General features: G+C 39.1%; 1 protein-coding gene across 4 annotated transcripts in view; it reads right to left on the reverse strand.

Moving 5' to 3' along the window:
• LOC135235901 (cholinesterase-like) overlaps nucleotides 1-15,294 on the reverse strand; it is a 57,823-nt gene that overhangs the window by 26,169 nt on the left and 16,360 nt on the right. The window contains exon 4 of one of the 4 annotated variants that reach the window (XM_064301906.1): nucleotides 935-1,069. The exons of 2 other annotated variants lie outside the window; for them this stretch is intronic. In XM_064301906.1, the coding sequence (XP_064157976.1) occupies nucleotides 1,023-1,069 (47 nt within the window). In that variant the 3' untranslated portion in view covers nucleotides 935-1,022. Of the gene's footprint in view, nucleotides 1-934; nucleotides 1,070-9,729; nucleotides 14,399-15,294 lie in introns of those variants that run through there. One more of the 4 variants, XM_064301905.1, reaches the window with a different exon arrangement.

Genomic DNA, 15,294 nt, shown 5'->3' on the forward strand with positions numbered 1-15,294 from the left:
GTGACACTTAGCCCACTTGTTTATTTGAAAGCAATTTTGCAATATTTAAGGAAACAAAGTGGAGTCTGCGTCTGAAAATTTTGGGCAGAGAAAAAAGCCTGACTGTTTCCGGCACGGTTTCTGTGTTGTTATTTTCAATGTTCTCACTTCTGAAAAGTGAGAAATTCTGACATTTCGGATTGACCCTTGGAACTTCACACAGTAAGATGCTTCAGATTTGTATGCAATGGAACTTTTTGCCACTGCAGGGTATAGGAGCTGCTAATGCGGTGCCCTTCCAGCTTTTGATTTTTCTCTACTCTATTTGAAGCTGGTCTTCCATCAAGCAAGCATACTCATACAGTCTAAAGCAAATACAGGAGATATGCGATAATGTAGCAGGAAAATAAGGCATGAAGGTATATGAGGTTACTGAGTGTCGTGGATACTTCACAGCTACATTGTTTTGTTAGGTCAAAGTGAATCTGGGAATCAGTGTGATAGCTTCAGCTGGTAGTTTTAAACTGAACTAAACTTAAATGAAACTAAAATTATATTTTTAAAGTTGTTGTGCTCAAACAGTGAGTATCATTATGCAACAAGATGAAGACGTGTTGCCTATTTTTCTTAGTTGAAGGTTTCCTCCAATCATGGAATACCAGTCAGCAAATTAAAATGTACAATTTGTATATATATATATATATATATATATTTTTTTTTTTTTTTTTTTTTTCTTTATTATTTTTTTTTTAACCTCAGTGTTCTAGTAAGCTCAGTGTACCAACTAAACAATTCAAAGTAAAGGTGCTGGTGACTGATTATATAAATTACCATATACTGTTAAGCCTTATGTTTTCAGTGTAGGCCTACATGTGAGTACCCAGCTGGTCTGCTACAGGTCTAGCACGCTTTGTCCTGTGTGAACTGCCAGGTACCAGTCCATGGTCTATTTTTGCATTCTCACCAAAACTACTGTTTTCTCATTCCCACACCTGTATCACAAGAGCTGGTGTGGAGGGTTAAGCGAGCCGTGGGTCCATTTCCTATACAAGGCTGGTGCCTGGCTTCTTCCAGGGCATATGAGCCTGTTCTGAGAAACACACGAGGAGCAGAGACAAAGAAGCAGAGTGAAGCAAGAGAAAGCTTAATGTACTGGAACCTTCATCTACCATACCAACTGTTGTTGATTTGCTTAGTGTGAAAAGGGAATTCTGTGCAAAAGTCCCTCCAACATCCCCCAATATGTTCACCAATATCAAAAAAATCTCTATAGATGCTGAATCTGTAGTTGTATCCCTGAAAAGGGAGGGTGCACAAAGCACTGAAATTTTTTTTGTTGCATAAAATAGCTAATGTATTTTATGCTAATACTTTTGGAGGGCACTGTTTTTATATACTGCATTTACAACAATATACAATAGCAAACATACATTTGTATCAACAAATATAGCAATATTTAAATATATATACATGGTGTTTACATTTTGGGGGGTGGGTCTGGTTTTCAAACTGTAAAATCTATATCCTCACACTCTATGTATCCCTCTGGCAGGGAGAGACCATGACCTCCTCAGACCCGTGGGCAGTGGCATCTGTAATACTGTCAAACGCTGATTTTTTCTACTTTAGCCCACTAATTTAATGCTTAGATTACGACATCAGCTAAGCTCAGGCTTGTTTGTATCAAATCCTAGCCTGAAGTGGATAATGGATTGAGGTATGCCTATTTGGCAAATATTTGAGAAAAACTTGTATTCACGGGTAGGCTGAAAAAATATTGAGTGCAATAAAGGCTTCAGTGCATCCATGTAACTTTCATTCTCTTCTACTTAAGCCCATTAACTTTGTAATAAATGTCAACTCACAACTGGGGTGACCATATATTGAATTTTAAAAGAAGACGGGGGCATGTTGGTGTTATGAACATAATACTAGACTATTTGTTTGTAGAAATATGGTATATGGCATGAGCAAAACTAACCTAACATTTTGGGAATTTAGAAATCTCATCTATTTTCTTTTTGCAGTCTAAAAAAGAAGACATTTCCGGGGAAAAGTCTGTGATCAGCCTAGTCAAAATGCAAAAATGTTATAAGCCTAACTTGATCAGCTCTACATTGTAAAGTGTATAAAAATGTCACTATTTAAACTCATTTTACATGCTAACTGCAGGTTATTGTATGCTATTGAAAAATGCTGCTGCGCCCATTAGCAGGCTACCTAGGGCTTGGATAAGGCTCTTTCCTATCGGTTATTTTACCTCCTTGCATCCTTTCTTTGCTTCCTTAGCTCCACTCAACAGAGGATGCAGAAAAATCACTCGAGGAAAGGACACAAGGACAGAGGAATTGAGGACGTGTGTATTAGGCAAATGAAATGTCCGTTCAGTGAAGCGTTAGTTTGAAGCCATGTCAATGCACCCGTGTTTCCTTGCTCAAGCATCCTTCGGGAACCTCCTAACTCCTCGCTCCTACCTCCCTCATTTAACAGGTTGGAATGTCCTTAAAGATGGCGGACCTCAATCTATTTCTGAGTAAGTCAAATGCTGAGGAGCTAAAGATGATTCACTGATCGGCCGCTTCATATCTCTCCTTGAACCAAAATTCTTTATATTAAATTCCAATTATTGTTTATTGCCATTAGCTTATATTAGATTTTTTGGTATGTTGTTGGGCCTCTTTTTGTCATATTGGGCCTGTGCGTTAATCCAGCCTTGCCCTTTAAATCGAGTGGTTTCCTTGCTGAGGTTCTAAAATGCTGATGTTCTGCAGTGATGGGGTTCCATTCGGGACCTGTGAAGTTCCTCTGGGTTGCTCCTGGAAAAAGGCGGAACATAAAAAATCCCTGTGCAATTTCACGCTGAGGGTGTTTTGATAATAGCCTCAGAGGGACAGGAGCAAAAATAATTCCTCTTCAATAGAAGCATTTAATTCCCTGGCATCCCTCTGATAGGTTGATTAATGACCCAGACCCACTCCTCCAACAGAGAGAATGGGACACCAGCGACACAGATGGCTCTCTCTTCTTTTAAACTTTTTTTTCAGAAAGCACACATCATTTTCTTCCCTTTTTTAACAAATAAGGACATGTTACAGCCCAGCAGAGTGAGCCTCACACATCTACCTGAAAATACACTGACACTTTGGCAATCAATCAAGAATAAAAGGAGCACTTTCTACATAACGCATCTTATAAACATCTATTTGCCTCACTTTAGACGGAACCAGGAAGGGAATGGATTGCTGTCCCCAGAGGGTTTGGCCGTCTGGCAGTTTGTGATTACAGAGGTGTTCCCCACTCCATCCTCCTTAGAAAGCTGTCGGTTATAACCTGCTCCCTGGGTCCCGGGTTTCCATAGGCTGGCCAGGGGCAGCCACCTGAAGCCTTCTACCCAATCACCCCTCTCTAGAAATCCGGTTTCATGAACTCACTTTGCTCCATATAAGATGGGCACCTTGTGGTAGCAGTCATATAGCATATCTGCACCTGAACAATTACAATGTGGGTTTTAGAGAAAAGATGCATGTGCTGATCTTGGGAATCTGGGCCACCAAGCAATTTGAATGCTTTGACTAAGATGAAGCTCACGCTGTCTTGTTAGTATCAAATCCTAGCCCCAGGTGTAAATACAGTGCAAGATAAATATAGCTTTCAAAATGTTATTTTTTAACATGAACATAATTTGAGGGCGTAGGGGGGGTGGGGGGTTGGGTGGTTCTAAATGACTACATTTACAGTGCCAAAGAGAGGGTAAATTTTACGGTTCAGATTAGAAAATAATATGATCCCAAAGCCTCAGTCCATAAAATCAAGACCTAAGGTAAGTATAGAGTATCCTTTTCTGATAATGGAAATGAAAGTGGTGATAATGGATTGTAGTATGCTATGATGGGCTATATTAGAGTCATCATTTGGCTCAGGCTGCCAGTGATGTGGTATGCCTAGTCTGCAATCTGTGCTTGCTCTCTCCTGTAGCACTGTATGGTGTAAAATTATCACTGACCCACAGGCAAGCATATCAGCAGTTAATTTAATGCGCTTTAGTTACTCTGCTCCTGATATGCAGTCGTTGGTGGCATGGCAGAAACTTTAGAGGGACTAACTGGCAATTCCAAGTAGGCTGAGAAAATACTTATTTAAACACTCCTGTTGTGCTATTTGACCAAAAACAATACCATTGCTGCTAATTAACGCTCTAATTAATTCTGCAGAACTCTGTTGGCCCCATACAGCCGCAGTCACAGGGCGCCTGGTATAGGAATGGTAGACCCTCCAACATGATAACACGTTAGACATTCAGATTATTAACTTACAGGCATGAAAATAAATAAATAAATAAATAAAATGTTCCATTTAGATGGTGCCCCATGAACATGTACTCAGAACCCAGTTTTCCAGGCTGTAAATGCACCAGTCAAGGGAGGTGTGCTTGTTTGCCAGGATTCTTTTGGATGCATGAAGATAAATTTGGACAAACGGACCTTATGAGCCAGTTGTGGTACTTTCTTTCATTATTGACTGTGTTTTTACATTCACAGGTAACCCTATTTTCTCTCTCTGACACACACACATGCAATAGGAGAATCCCATTTCCTTACAGGAATGCAGAGACGGGCCCGGGACACTTGATATGTTTTGCTTTCTTGTACTAGGTCAGACACACACATATAGGTGCTGTGTCTTCTTTCTAACAAGAGTAAATACAACATGACCTTACAGGTCACATCTAATCTGATTTATTTTCCTGGAAATAAAATTAGAATGGATCTATTTTATGAGGTCCTTTTTTTTTTTTTTAAGATGACATTACTGTTTGGAGGCAGTGGAAATGTTTGCTTCGTCAAATCGATATGAAGCCATTTAGATTCCACCATTACAGGAGTGGGGAGGACCTGACTGGCTTTCAATATCAAGCACGCAGGGCAAAGTTTTGCAGAAGATGGCAGATGAGCTCATCTTTCCGTCCCAGGAGCTAGTAGCCTGAAGCAACTTTCAGCGTTTATTTCCACTGACGGCCTCTGCTAAGAGCCAGTCTTATCAAACTCTGAAATGGAATCAACGCAATTACCGAAGTGTCTATCCTCTCCGGGAAATGGGAAGCAGTGCACCGCAAACTCTGGCTCAAAACGGCTCTGCTTTCCAATACTGCTATGAATATTGCAAAAAATATATATAAATAAACATATGCATCAACATGTTTAAGCTGATTACAGATTTGGTCTTCATCTGCAAAGGTTGGCAAAAAAAAAACAAAATCGAAAAGCAAAACTTTTCCTGTTCAGAAATATGTTAAGACTATGAATGATGACAAAATCATAAAATGAAAAATGAGGAGTTGGGGGGGGGGAGTTCAGAGTTAAGGTGACAAAAAACACATTTGTTTATATACAGTATTAATTGCTAACAACAGTGGGGATGCTTTGTTGACACATACACTGCTTAGGAAAGGTAGTAATATTTATTAAGGCATATACAGTAATACAAATTAAGAGAAAACTGTTTATTACCAGACACCCTACTTATGAAGGGGAGATTATTAATACATAAAGATGATGAGTAAAGCTGCATCTTACCCTGGTAATACATTTAATCTACTTGAAAATAAACTAAAGGCCCAAACTCCTTCATTAGTTTTTGTCCCCCCCCCCCCCCCCCGCCCCCACATTGCAATGAATATATTCTTCTTTGTAATGTCCTGTGCTGTCCTCAGCTTGCCTGAACTCATTTCTCAAAGTCAGCTCCGATGCCGGGAATGCTGCTTGAAGATATGTCCCCCAAAAGACATTTTTCTATCTTCCCGTACCTTTTATGTTCTGCTTTATCTACATTATCATTCATGTGGGTGAAGTTTCCGAGATGACCTTCGAACTTGGGACATATTCAATTTCCCAGTAATCAAATTAAACAAAGCGCGGCGGTCTCCTTTGAGTGGGGCCCGCTACTTCTTCAAAAGTGCAGGGTAGCACGCCTCGAGGTTCCCAGGTCTTCTCAAAGGAATCTTTTTATGCCGTGAGATGAGGTCAGGCACGTCTGTCTCAGACCAGCACACATTACTGTGAGTCATAACACTGAAGATAACACTGAGCTGATCAGGGGAAGAGGCTCTTACCATTAACTATGAATAAATATGAAGCCCAGTACTTTCACTGCCCATGGAAGGAGGCAAGGGGAGCGGGATATGTCTGCCTTCCTCTGTTTCCTCTGAGTTCCAGTGAGCAACACTCAGCAGTGGATGAAATAAAGTGATAGATCACTTGTTGCTGATATTAAACAGAGGAGTGAGAGAAGATGGAGAAATAAAAAGAGCAAGGGTCACAGAGAGAAAAGGGGTTTGAGAAACAAGGCGAGACTGCTGTCTTTTTGCACTGCATTTGCTTTCTATTATATGCTTGCGTAGTTAATGTACCTGGTCCATAATACTGAACTTATCCGCACAGCATTTGGGACTTTTTTTTTTACGTGTGCTCTCAGATGTAAAGTCAGTCTGTATTGGTGTGAGCCAGAAAGGACTGATCAATGCCTGATCAAAATTGCTTTACTCCCTTTTCAACAAAAAAAAAAGCTTCCTTTGGGAAGCCTCACCTTCACAGTGGACATTGACACCAGGCCGATATTCAATCAACACTCTTAGCCACCTGCCTCATGGGCAAATCACAGAGCTGCTACTGACAGCTGCATTTTTCACTTGTCAAGGAGAGCCCCAGGTCCAAACCCCAGAGACAAGCAGTCATCAATACTGTAATTTGCCGTTAGCAGGTGGGTCAAAGCTGTGATTCCATCCACTCCCCTGTCATCATTTTTAGTGCTCTATCATCTCACGCAACTGCACAGTGGTCATCAGGTTTTCCAAATGCTCCAGCTCTGCAGGCAATAAGCCAATCCATTGGACAAGAACTAATAATCCCATCCACTTCAATCTGAGGATTCGGTCTAGTCATTGATTACAAAACAACAGTGCCCATTCTTCTGTCAACCAAGCAGACTTCAGGAACAAAAAAGAAATGACAACTAAACAAAAAATATGGGTACAGCAACAGGTATTTCATATTTCAAAGGATAGGAAAGTCCTCCAATGGAATTCACACATGGTATTGATCCTTTGCGCCCTGAACAGTATTGGACACAGGCTATTGGACAGTGCTAACCAGTCATGGCTCAGAGTTAAAACACATTCATTGCTTTCTGGCACACACACACACACAGACAAACATGCATGCAAGCAAACCACACGTGCTATCTGTTCTACCTTCTCTCTCCATCCATCAGAAAAAACTGTTATCTGAATCAATGCAGAATCACCACAACCCAGCCCACCTCTTACTTTGAAAAACTGCATGCACCGGGTACCTAGTTTAAATCTCACATCAAAGGCTTTGCAATGTAGCTTGATCAAAGTCAGCTTTCTTCCGAGATCCACTAATCTATAAGCAGTAAATATGCCCCAAAAAATCTCTATCCTCCCTCTCAGACCAAGGCAAACTGAAAAAGTGGTGAGACTTTCTATTCTTGTACTATCAACATATCCACCTTGGCCTATTTTGCCTCAGCAAATGCACCAAATACCTCAGCTCATTTATGTATTGCATAACCTACCAGTAAGTGAGAACAGTGCTGAGAAGAATGAAAAGAGAAATAAAGTGATCTAAAGCCATATAAATCTAAAGCTATCTTCAACAAGAATGCTCTCTCCCTCCCTTTGTCTCTCGTTCTCATACACAGGAAGCCAGACAGAGAAAGAGAGAGAGAGAATCAACATAATTTTAGAAACTGTAAAATATTAGTAAAACATGAGTTTTAAAAAGTTCTGTATATGTAAGCTGTCCAATCAGTTAAAAGGTTCTGTTACAAGTTGTAGTTTTTATTTCAAATCCACACAGGCTTTGAAAATTGAGTGTATTTTCTGCCAAGCCCCCTGTACCTTATTTAAATGATATATCACTATGATAGGTGAATACTGCAAGATGACATAGGATGGTCCCCAACCCCTTGTTGCCACAGCATCTCGGCCGGTGCCTGTCAATCACCCCACGCCTGTTCCCCACATTGAATTCACGGGAGGAGGAACAAATTACCTGCCTGGCCTGAGAATTCTCACTGCAGGAGAGCAGCTTCCTTGAAACCCTATGCACCAGGACAGATTAGGCTGGGTCCATTGTCCCTTTGCTTTAAAAAAAAAACATTTTGGAAAGATGGGGAAAATATTTGTAAAATGTTGCCGTCTTCACCCGTTCCTTTGACCACAAGTGAAAATCAATTTTTTTTGCCCCAAAATCAAGTGAGAAATGCAGTCATTGATCACTTGTACATCTCCAACTCAGTGACAACACTAAGCCACAGTGAAAGGCAGGACAGCAGAAGAGAAAACAAATCTTAAAATCCATATCTTGACTTGAGTGTAATTACCACTATAATTAGAAGCAGTGCTGTGGTTTTGCCGGTCGAAGCTGCAGAGACCACAGTATGATGCTGAGGTATTTTCGATGAAAAAAGAAACAGGTCTGGGTCACAAAAAAATAATTAAAAATTTGCAGTTGCATGAAAATATCCTGAGAGATGAGGCCCCCCTGCCTGTTGGTGAACAATTCTGCTGATGACAAAAATCTAGCCGTAACCATAAATATAAAAATGAGTTTCCAAGGACAGCAAGCTGCACTGCAATGGGCTGAAGGACCTTGCTTCCCATAGTCTAGACTGATATCTGATCATCCTGCTATTCTTAAGGGTAGCACTCCCTGACCTGAGTTCAATCAACTTACCTGTTCAGTTGCCCTGACAAGTGGGATAAGGTCACGCAGCCCCAAATTCAACCAAAACCCATCAGAAGTCATCTTGAGGGATAGTGCCACATTACAAAAGAGACTTTCTCTTGAGCTGCTATGTCAGGTCTGATTGAAGTCACTTTATCTTATACATACAGTGTATATGTCTACAGATAATGAGATAATGTAATACCTTTGACTGAATCCAGGTGATAGTATGTGTATGTATGATAAGACAATGTCACAATATTTTAGATAAATAATACAGGTAGTGTTGTGCTACAAGATTCAGTCAATATGACATTGCTTGTATATAGAATTATAGTTTCTACTCTAAGCTGCTGCTGGGCAGACATGCTGTTCGGATATCCGTTCTGATCGGGAGGGTCCTCCAGAGGGTGGGGTCAATGCTTCACAGCTGTGTACAGCCAATATTGCTGTGTGAAACAGAATATCCATAAACCGGATCCATATGGCTAGAATGCAATGGTGTAAACATTGGAAATCTTTCTAAATTGTGTAAAATACCCCCACACCACTCCACCATCAATTACCCAAACCGATAATTATGAAGCCCTTCATATTTTTCTGAAAATGATGTATTATCTCTGACTGTTTGCGTAACATTCTAAAAAGTGTCCTTCGCTGGACGTGCCAGTGCAGCCCTCAAGAAAATTTTACAAGCCATCAATTGATTCAGCTTGCGCTGCCATAAATTTCAAATTGAATCTACAGAGTACGTTGTCAAGGTAAAAATGTTTATGAAATGGCAGATTCTGTGAAGCAGCCCCAGTGTTATTGACGTTCGAGGGGATGTGATGCCTCTCAGCTCTGGAAGCACCAGGAGCAGTTTTACACTGCCGTACCTCCGAAAAGGTCACTGAAGAGCCAGTTCTGAGTGATTAGTTTACAAATGAATGACTGTGGCATTTAAAGACTGCTTCTGTCCTTTTAATAAAAACCAAAAGACCCACAAACCAGGTGATGGTGATTACATGGAACACATCATTTTATGTGGAAAACAGTGATGTCACATCACACAGAGAACACACAAAAATGTCACTGCATCCTTTCCACAAGACATAAGACACAAGACACATTCAGTTTTTACAACCGTGTGTGTATATGTTTGTATATATGTGCATATTTATATATATATATATATATATATATATATGTAATTACACCATTTTATTATTTAATACAGCCGGTTTTACATTATAATACCACATATCCACATATAATACTCCACTGTAATGCTCTATACACTCTTTATAAAAAGGTAATACCATTTTAAAGATGGCACTAATATTAAGGCATACAAGGGTAAATCATATAAATATAAATCATAAATAAATGCAATCTGTGCAAAGAGCCCATCAATCAAAGCTATAGACTATAGACCACATCCTGCCATTTTTACTGGATATCACACACCTGAAACCTGAAAACCTTAATAAAAGAGGCATCACAAACAAAGCAGTGAAAACCTAAGTTAAAGGACAAACTGACGCTAATTTCTATAAACCGGTCTGACTGCTATATATCTGTGTCAGTGCATCACTTTTATAAATCACCCAGGCACTGTGCATAGGACTTCAGATCTAAGTCAATCACCTATTCCATATATCAAGAGAAAGTGGTATGATAGATGTCAAAAAGGTCATTTGTTTTACATTCCTTTGAGCCCTCGACAACTGACGGCTCATCTGTATTACTCCCTTTTTAGTGATCAACTTTCTATTGTTTCTGACAGTGTAAGGACAATGCATACATAACAGTAATCACATTTCTCTGTCTCAGCCCCCTCCCTCCATCAGCAATCTCAGGCCCAGTGAAGTCAGATACATTTTCAGCACAAGACAAAATCAACAAGCTTCCCACATTGCTTATGGAAGTGCTCTCTCTAATCTAGCTTCTCTCTAGAGGTCTTGACCTGGAATGCTTTTGCGTTGTTGACACCAGAAGCAGTTATTTATGGCACAATGTGATATATAAATACAGTCAGGTCCAGAATTATTGGCACCCTTGATGAAAATGAGGAAAAAGGCTTTCTAAAATGGCACAGCTAATGGTCTATTTTATTTAACGAGGTGTTCTATTTCACGAAGTACAGTGAAGATTTTAGTGGATCTTTGGGTCTCCACATCTCAAAATGAACAATAAAATGCTACCTCCATGTCAGCAGTCTCTTTGGAAGGGTTGCATGCAAAAACCAACAAATTCAATCACCTGGCCAAACATCATTGGAAAAAAGACTAATGATTCTATGACACTGCAATGGATAGTTCATGTACAAATTAGGCATATTGTGTAGAGATCAAAGATTACCCAGAAACGCACCCATGCTGCATTCATACTGTTGCATGTCCATCAACTGAAAGTTGTGAAAACATGCATCGCATTGTAAATATATTTTATTGTGTGTTCAACCAGTGCACTTTGGTTCATTAAATTTATCCTTTGTTATGACTGCACTACAAATGCAATGACAGCAGCCTGAGTGATTCAATCAGTACAATGGGTCATGTGGGTATAGGTAAACATGCCCCAATGGTTTGAGCCATCTCATAAAGCCCCTGCAAATGTAGCTTGAACTCAGCTAGTTCACTGAATCTGAATATCTCTATTAGTCCTTGATTCGAGTATACAAGGTACATTTCACTTGGAATGTTTAATATCGCAGTGACATTGTACTTATGTAGTCTGCTATAAGTACATTTTATGTAAAACCATGCATGCCTTCAAAAGGTTTTAAAAGGAATTGTTCATATATAAACACCATGTAGGCACAGAAGTAATTCCATTTGGTGCTAAGGGTTTCTATGCAGTAATACTGTGCAATAAGGTCTTAATCATTAAACGTAAATACAATGAAACACAGATGATTTGGAACTGTATGAGGTCACATTAATGACATGTCTAAATACTCACATATATTACAGTCCACGTGGTTTGACTGCCTCAAGATGGTAACTATAAAATAGACAGCTCTTTGTGCCACTGTTTTCCACTGGCATAATGAAGCCCCATCTGCCCATGTTCTAAAGGAGTGATTGACCTATAAAGTTTCTAGTATTGATGAAATCACATTTCAGTAAACATGACATATTGACATTTCCTGTTTTATATTTGCATCTTCCTTCTGGCAAATATTATAATAATGTCCACAGAAACATAAAATTGCTTATCTCATGACCTTGACATTGCAAAAGCAAAAGTTTTTTGTGCTTTCTCATGTTCTCGCGATAAACCCATAGAGGCAATGCAAATTATTATTATTTTGGTCTCTTTGTATTCTCTTGCAGCTGAATATATTTAATATGTGTGCAAAAAATAAAGCTCAATCATATTTTTAATCAACATTTAAATTTAAAAGTAGCTGGGGGGGTGGGGTTATTTTTATTCCACACCCCAAGCCAAAGACAAACTTGAAAAAGTGTCTGTTGCGGATAAAACTTGGACACGTGCAGTCAATACCGCAGACAGAGACAGATGGATACATTTGCACGAAGGTAAGCGGTAATCTGCCTATTAATAACATTAGATAACATGTCTAGTCTATTAACTGGAGTTAGTCGAGTGATTAAATCAAAGTTTATTTGTCAAATGCACCTTTATCAATATAGCAGATATGCAGTTGTTAGCTGGCAATGAAACGCTTAACATTAGCATGTGAAGGGAAATCATAGCTAGTAGCGAAACAATAAAATAAATAATAAACTAAAATAAGAAAAGTGGCTGAATTTTCAAGTCATCACATTGGTGGCAAGTGTGTGCATGAGTGCGGCACGTTCACGTTTTTTTTTTGGCAAACATTAGGCTTTTTTGGGGCAAGAAATATGGCTCTTTTTTTTCGCGGGTTCACCATTTTCAAATCTGGCAATTTTTCCACTCATCTAAGGCAAGCAACCAGTATCCACTTGGTTAATTTAGCCCAATAGCTACTCCTCTAATTGCTGTAATTCAGAAAAATATTTGTGTGCCTTCCTGACATAAACACCCATAAGATTTTATGTTGTTTTGATAAAACCACTAATTATAGTTTAGTAGCCATGCAATGCTAGCTCTTGTGCTACCGAATGCTAACTTGTTTAGCTAGCTCTTTATAGCTACCTGCATGCATATTACTGATTTCTCAGTGAAAGTAATGGTCGTAATTAATGTTCCACATTGCAGTTGAATCAATTTGTATATGCTGTATCATTTACATAGTCATTTGGAGCAGCTATTTATATGTGGTGAATCTGTCAGATATCCTACTGTAATAAATAGGCACAATGGTCAGCAGCCAGTACCTAGCAGCATCTTCTATTGATAACACCTTAAAAAGAATAACTAGCATTGAAAACAATCACTGAAATAGCTATTTTTTGCATTCGCAAGTAACAGTAACATACGGTTTTCACATCAACTATCCATATCAAGGAAAAGCAGCATTAAATGTAGTTCAGTTTACATACATAGATTGCTTCATAGACATATTTCAGTGCAGAACCAGAATGCCAGCTAAGGTTAGGTATCTGGTTAGTACTAAAATGAATAAAGCCAGAATACATGTACCTAACTATGTGTATTGTTGGGCAGAGATACTCAGATAAATTACTGAAAGTACTTTTTGACAGCCTGTCAAAAGTTGGCTCTTTCACATTTATTCCATTGATCTGCTTGGACAGCAATCAACTCGGGTAACCTTCCCTCACCAGCTTTCCAACTTGCCAACTTACCATGCTCTCTTTAGTGTTTGGCTGCCTACATCTTATTTTTGGTAATGTTAGTGACGATGCAATCCAACTTCATTCTGGAGACAAACATTCTTTTGTTTCTGATTTTAGACCACTTAGTCATAAGCCAAATATTGAAGAGCATAGTGCAAAGTTTAACCTACCTAAATTACATCTCCTTAATCATTTCCCAAATGTCTGTGACATTTCCGGATAAATTTAAATATAACTTTGGTTATATGAAAATTAAAATGAACTGCCTTTATTTAACTCTTGATTGTAAGCGGGCTACTTTCAGTTTCGGTGTCTGTAATACAAAAGTGCCCATTTCATAGTACCCATTTTAGAATCCATAGATCAGAACTCCCTAGAAATTTGTCATTTTGATCACTGATCAAATATTGACTTTACAGTCATAAAAAATATGAACAAAAAAATCTGGCAAAAAATTATAATAAAACAGACAACATATAACTACATATTTAAGTGAGAGTTCACAATCCTGGAATAAATTGGGGGAAATCACACTTGACCTATGAAAATATGCTTTCTAACATGCACGGTTTTTCAGAACTGTACTATATGGTATGTGACTTCATTTCAGAGAAAATGTGTTGAACACATGCAAGTCAGTGGGGTACAATCTGCATTCGTAACCAGTTTATATGAGGAATATAAAATAAGGGATACATAATGTACGCTATCATCAACATTTACTTAAGTATGTAATCCCCATATTTTTTTGTTGGAAAATTGAATTATACTGTTTAATGAAGTGATACACTTAAAACTTGCACAAACAGACACGCAGTTAAAGTATGCCACATTGGTTCTTTTTGAGGCTATAGTCATTAAATTGATTTTTCCAATCCAGCATGTAAGAGAGCCAGCGATGGAACTGGGTCTTCCACTGCAGCTCTGCTTTGTCAATGCTCACTGAGGAGAGAGGAAGAGGGGGGGAGAGAGAGAAAGTGAAAGGAAGAGGCAGAGGGAAAAGGAAAGAGAAGAAAAAACATAAAGTCACTAAACCTGCAGCTCCAACTCTTCCTCTCCTCCTATCGTTGTTCTGCAAAGGCCTCATCTCTCACACCTCTCACACATCTATCACTAGCTCCTCTAACTTCGGTACAGCTGGCTTCTCATTTTTGTGAAGCACACTATTACGCATGTATTACGTATTTGCTCAGCAGACGTCCTCATCCAGGGATGACCTACAGTTTGAAGTCAAAGCTATCATGCCGCCTCATTTGTGCTGCTGGGTTTGAACTGTAATGAATGAAGCACCTTGCCTGAGGGCAAAGCAGCACTGTCCCTCCTGGGTATCAAACCTGCAAACCTCACAAATGCAGCATCCTTTCCTCTATTCCATATCACTGCTGCACATGCCTCTTCTCTGTTACTAAGGTAACCTTATAATAAATATGTGTGACTGTTCTTGTGCAAGTCCTTGAGCCATGTCTGCATGGTTGCCTGACCCCAAAATATGCAATTCACATGTGCTGTAGGTTGCATGTGTGAATTTTAAAGCAGGTCAAAAGCAAATAAAATGCATTGCACAGTAATGTATGGACTTCCAGAAGAATGTCTAGCATTTTAAAGGCCTGAACAGAGGCCCACAAAAAGGTCAGAACCCACTGCCATGGAAGAGGGGTTGCACCTTGACATTTTTGTCAGGGGCCAAATGAACACACACACACACACACACACACATATATATATATATATATGAACACGTGTGTGTGTGTGTGTGTAATATAATTTTATAACAACTTTTGGTTAAAACTCTGAAATGTAACTTACCTGTTATAAAATTTCTTTCTATACAGAATGCT

Source organism: Anguilla rostrata, chromosome 12 (genome assembly GCF_018555375.3).
Source record: "Anguilla rostrata isolate EN2019 chromosome 12, ASM1855537v3, whole genome shotgun sequence".
In the NCBI taxonomy this organism is placed as follows: domain Eukaryota; kingdom Metazoa; phylum Chordata; class Actinopteri; order Anguilliformes; family Anguillidae; genus Anguilla; species Anguilla rostrata.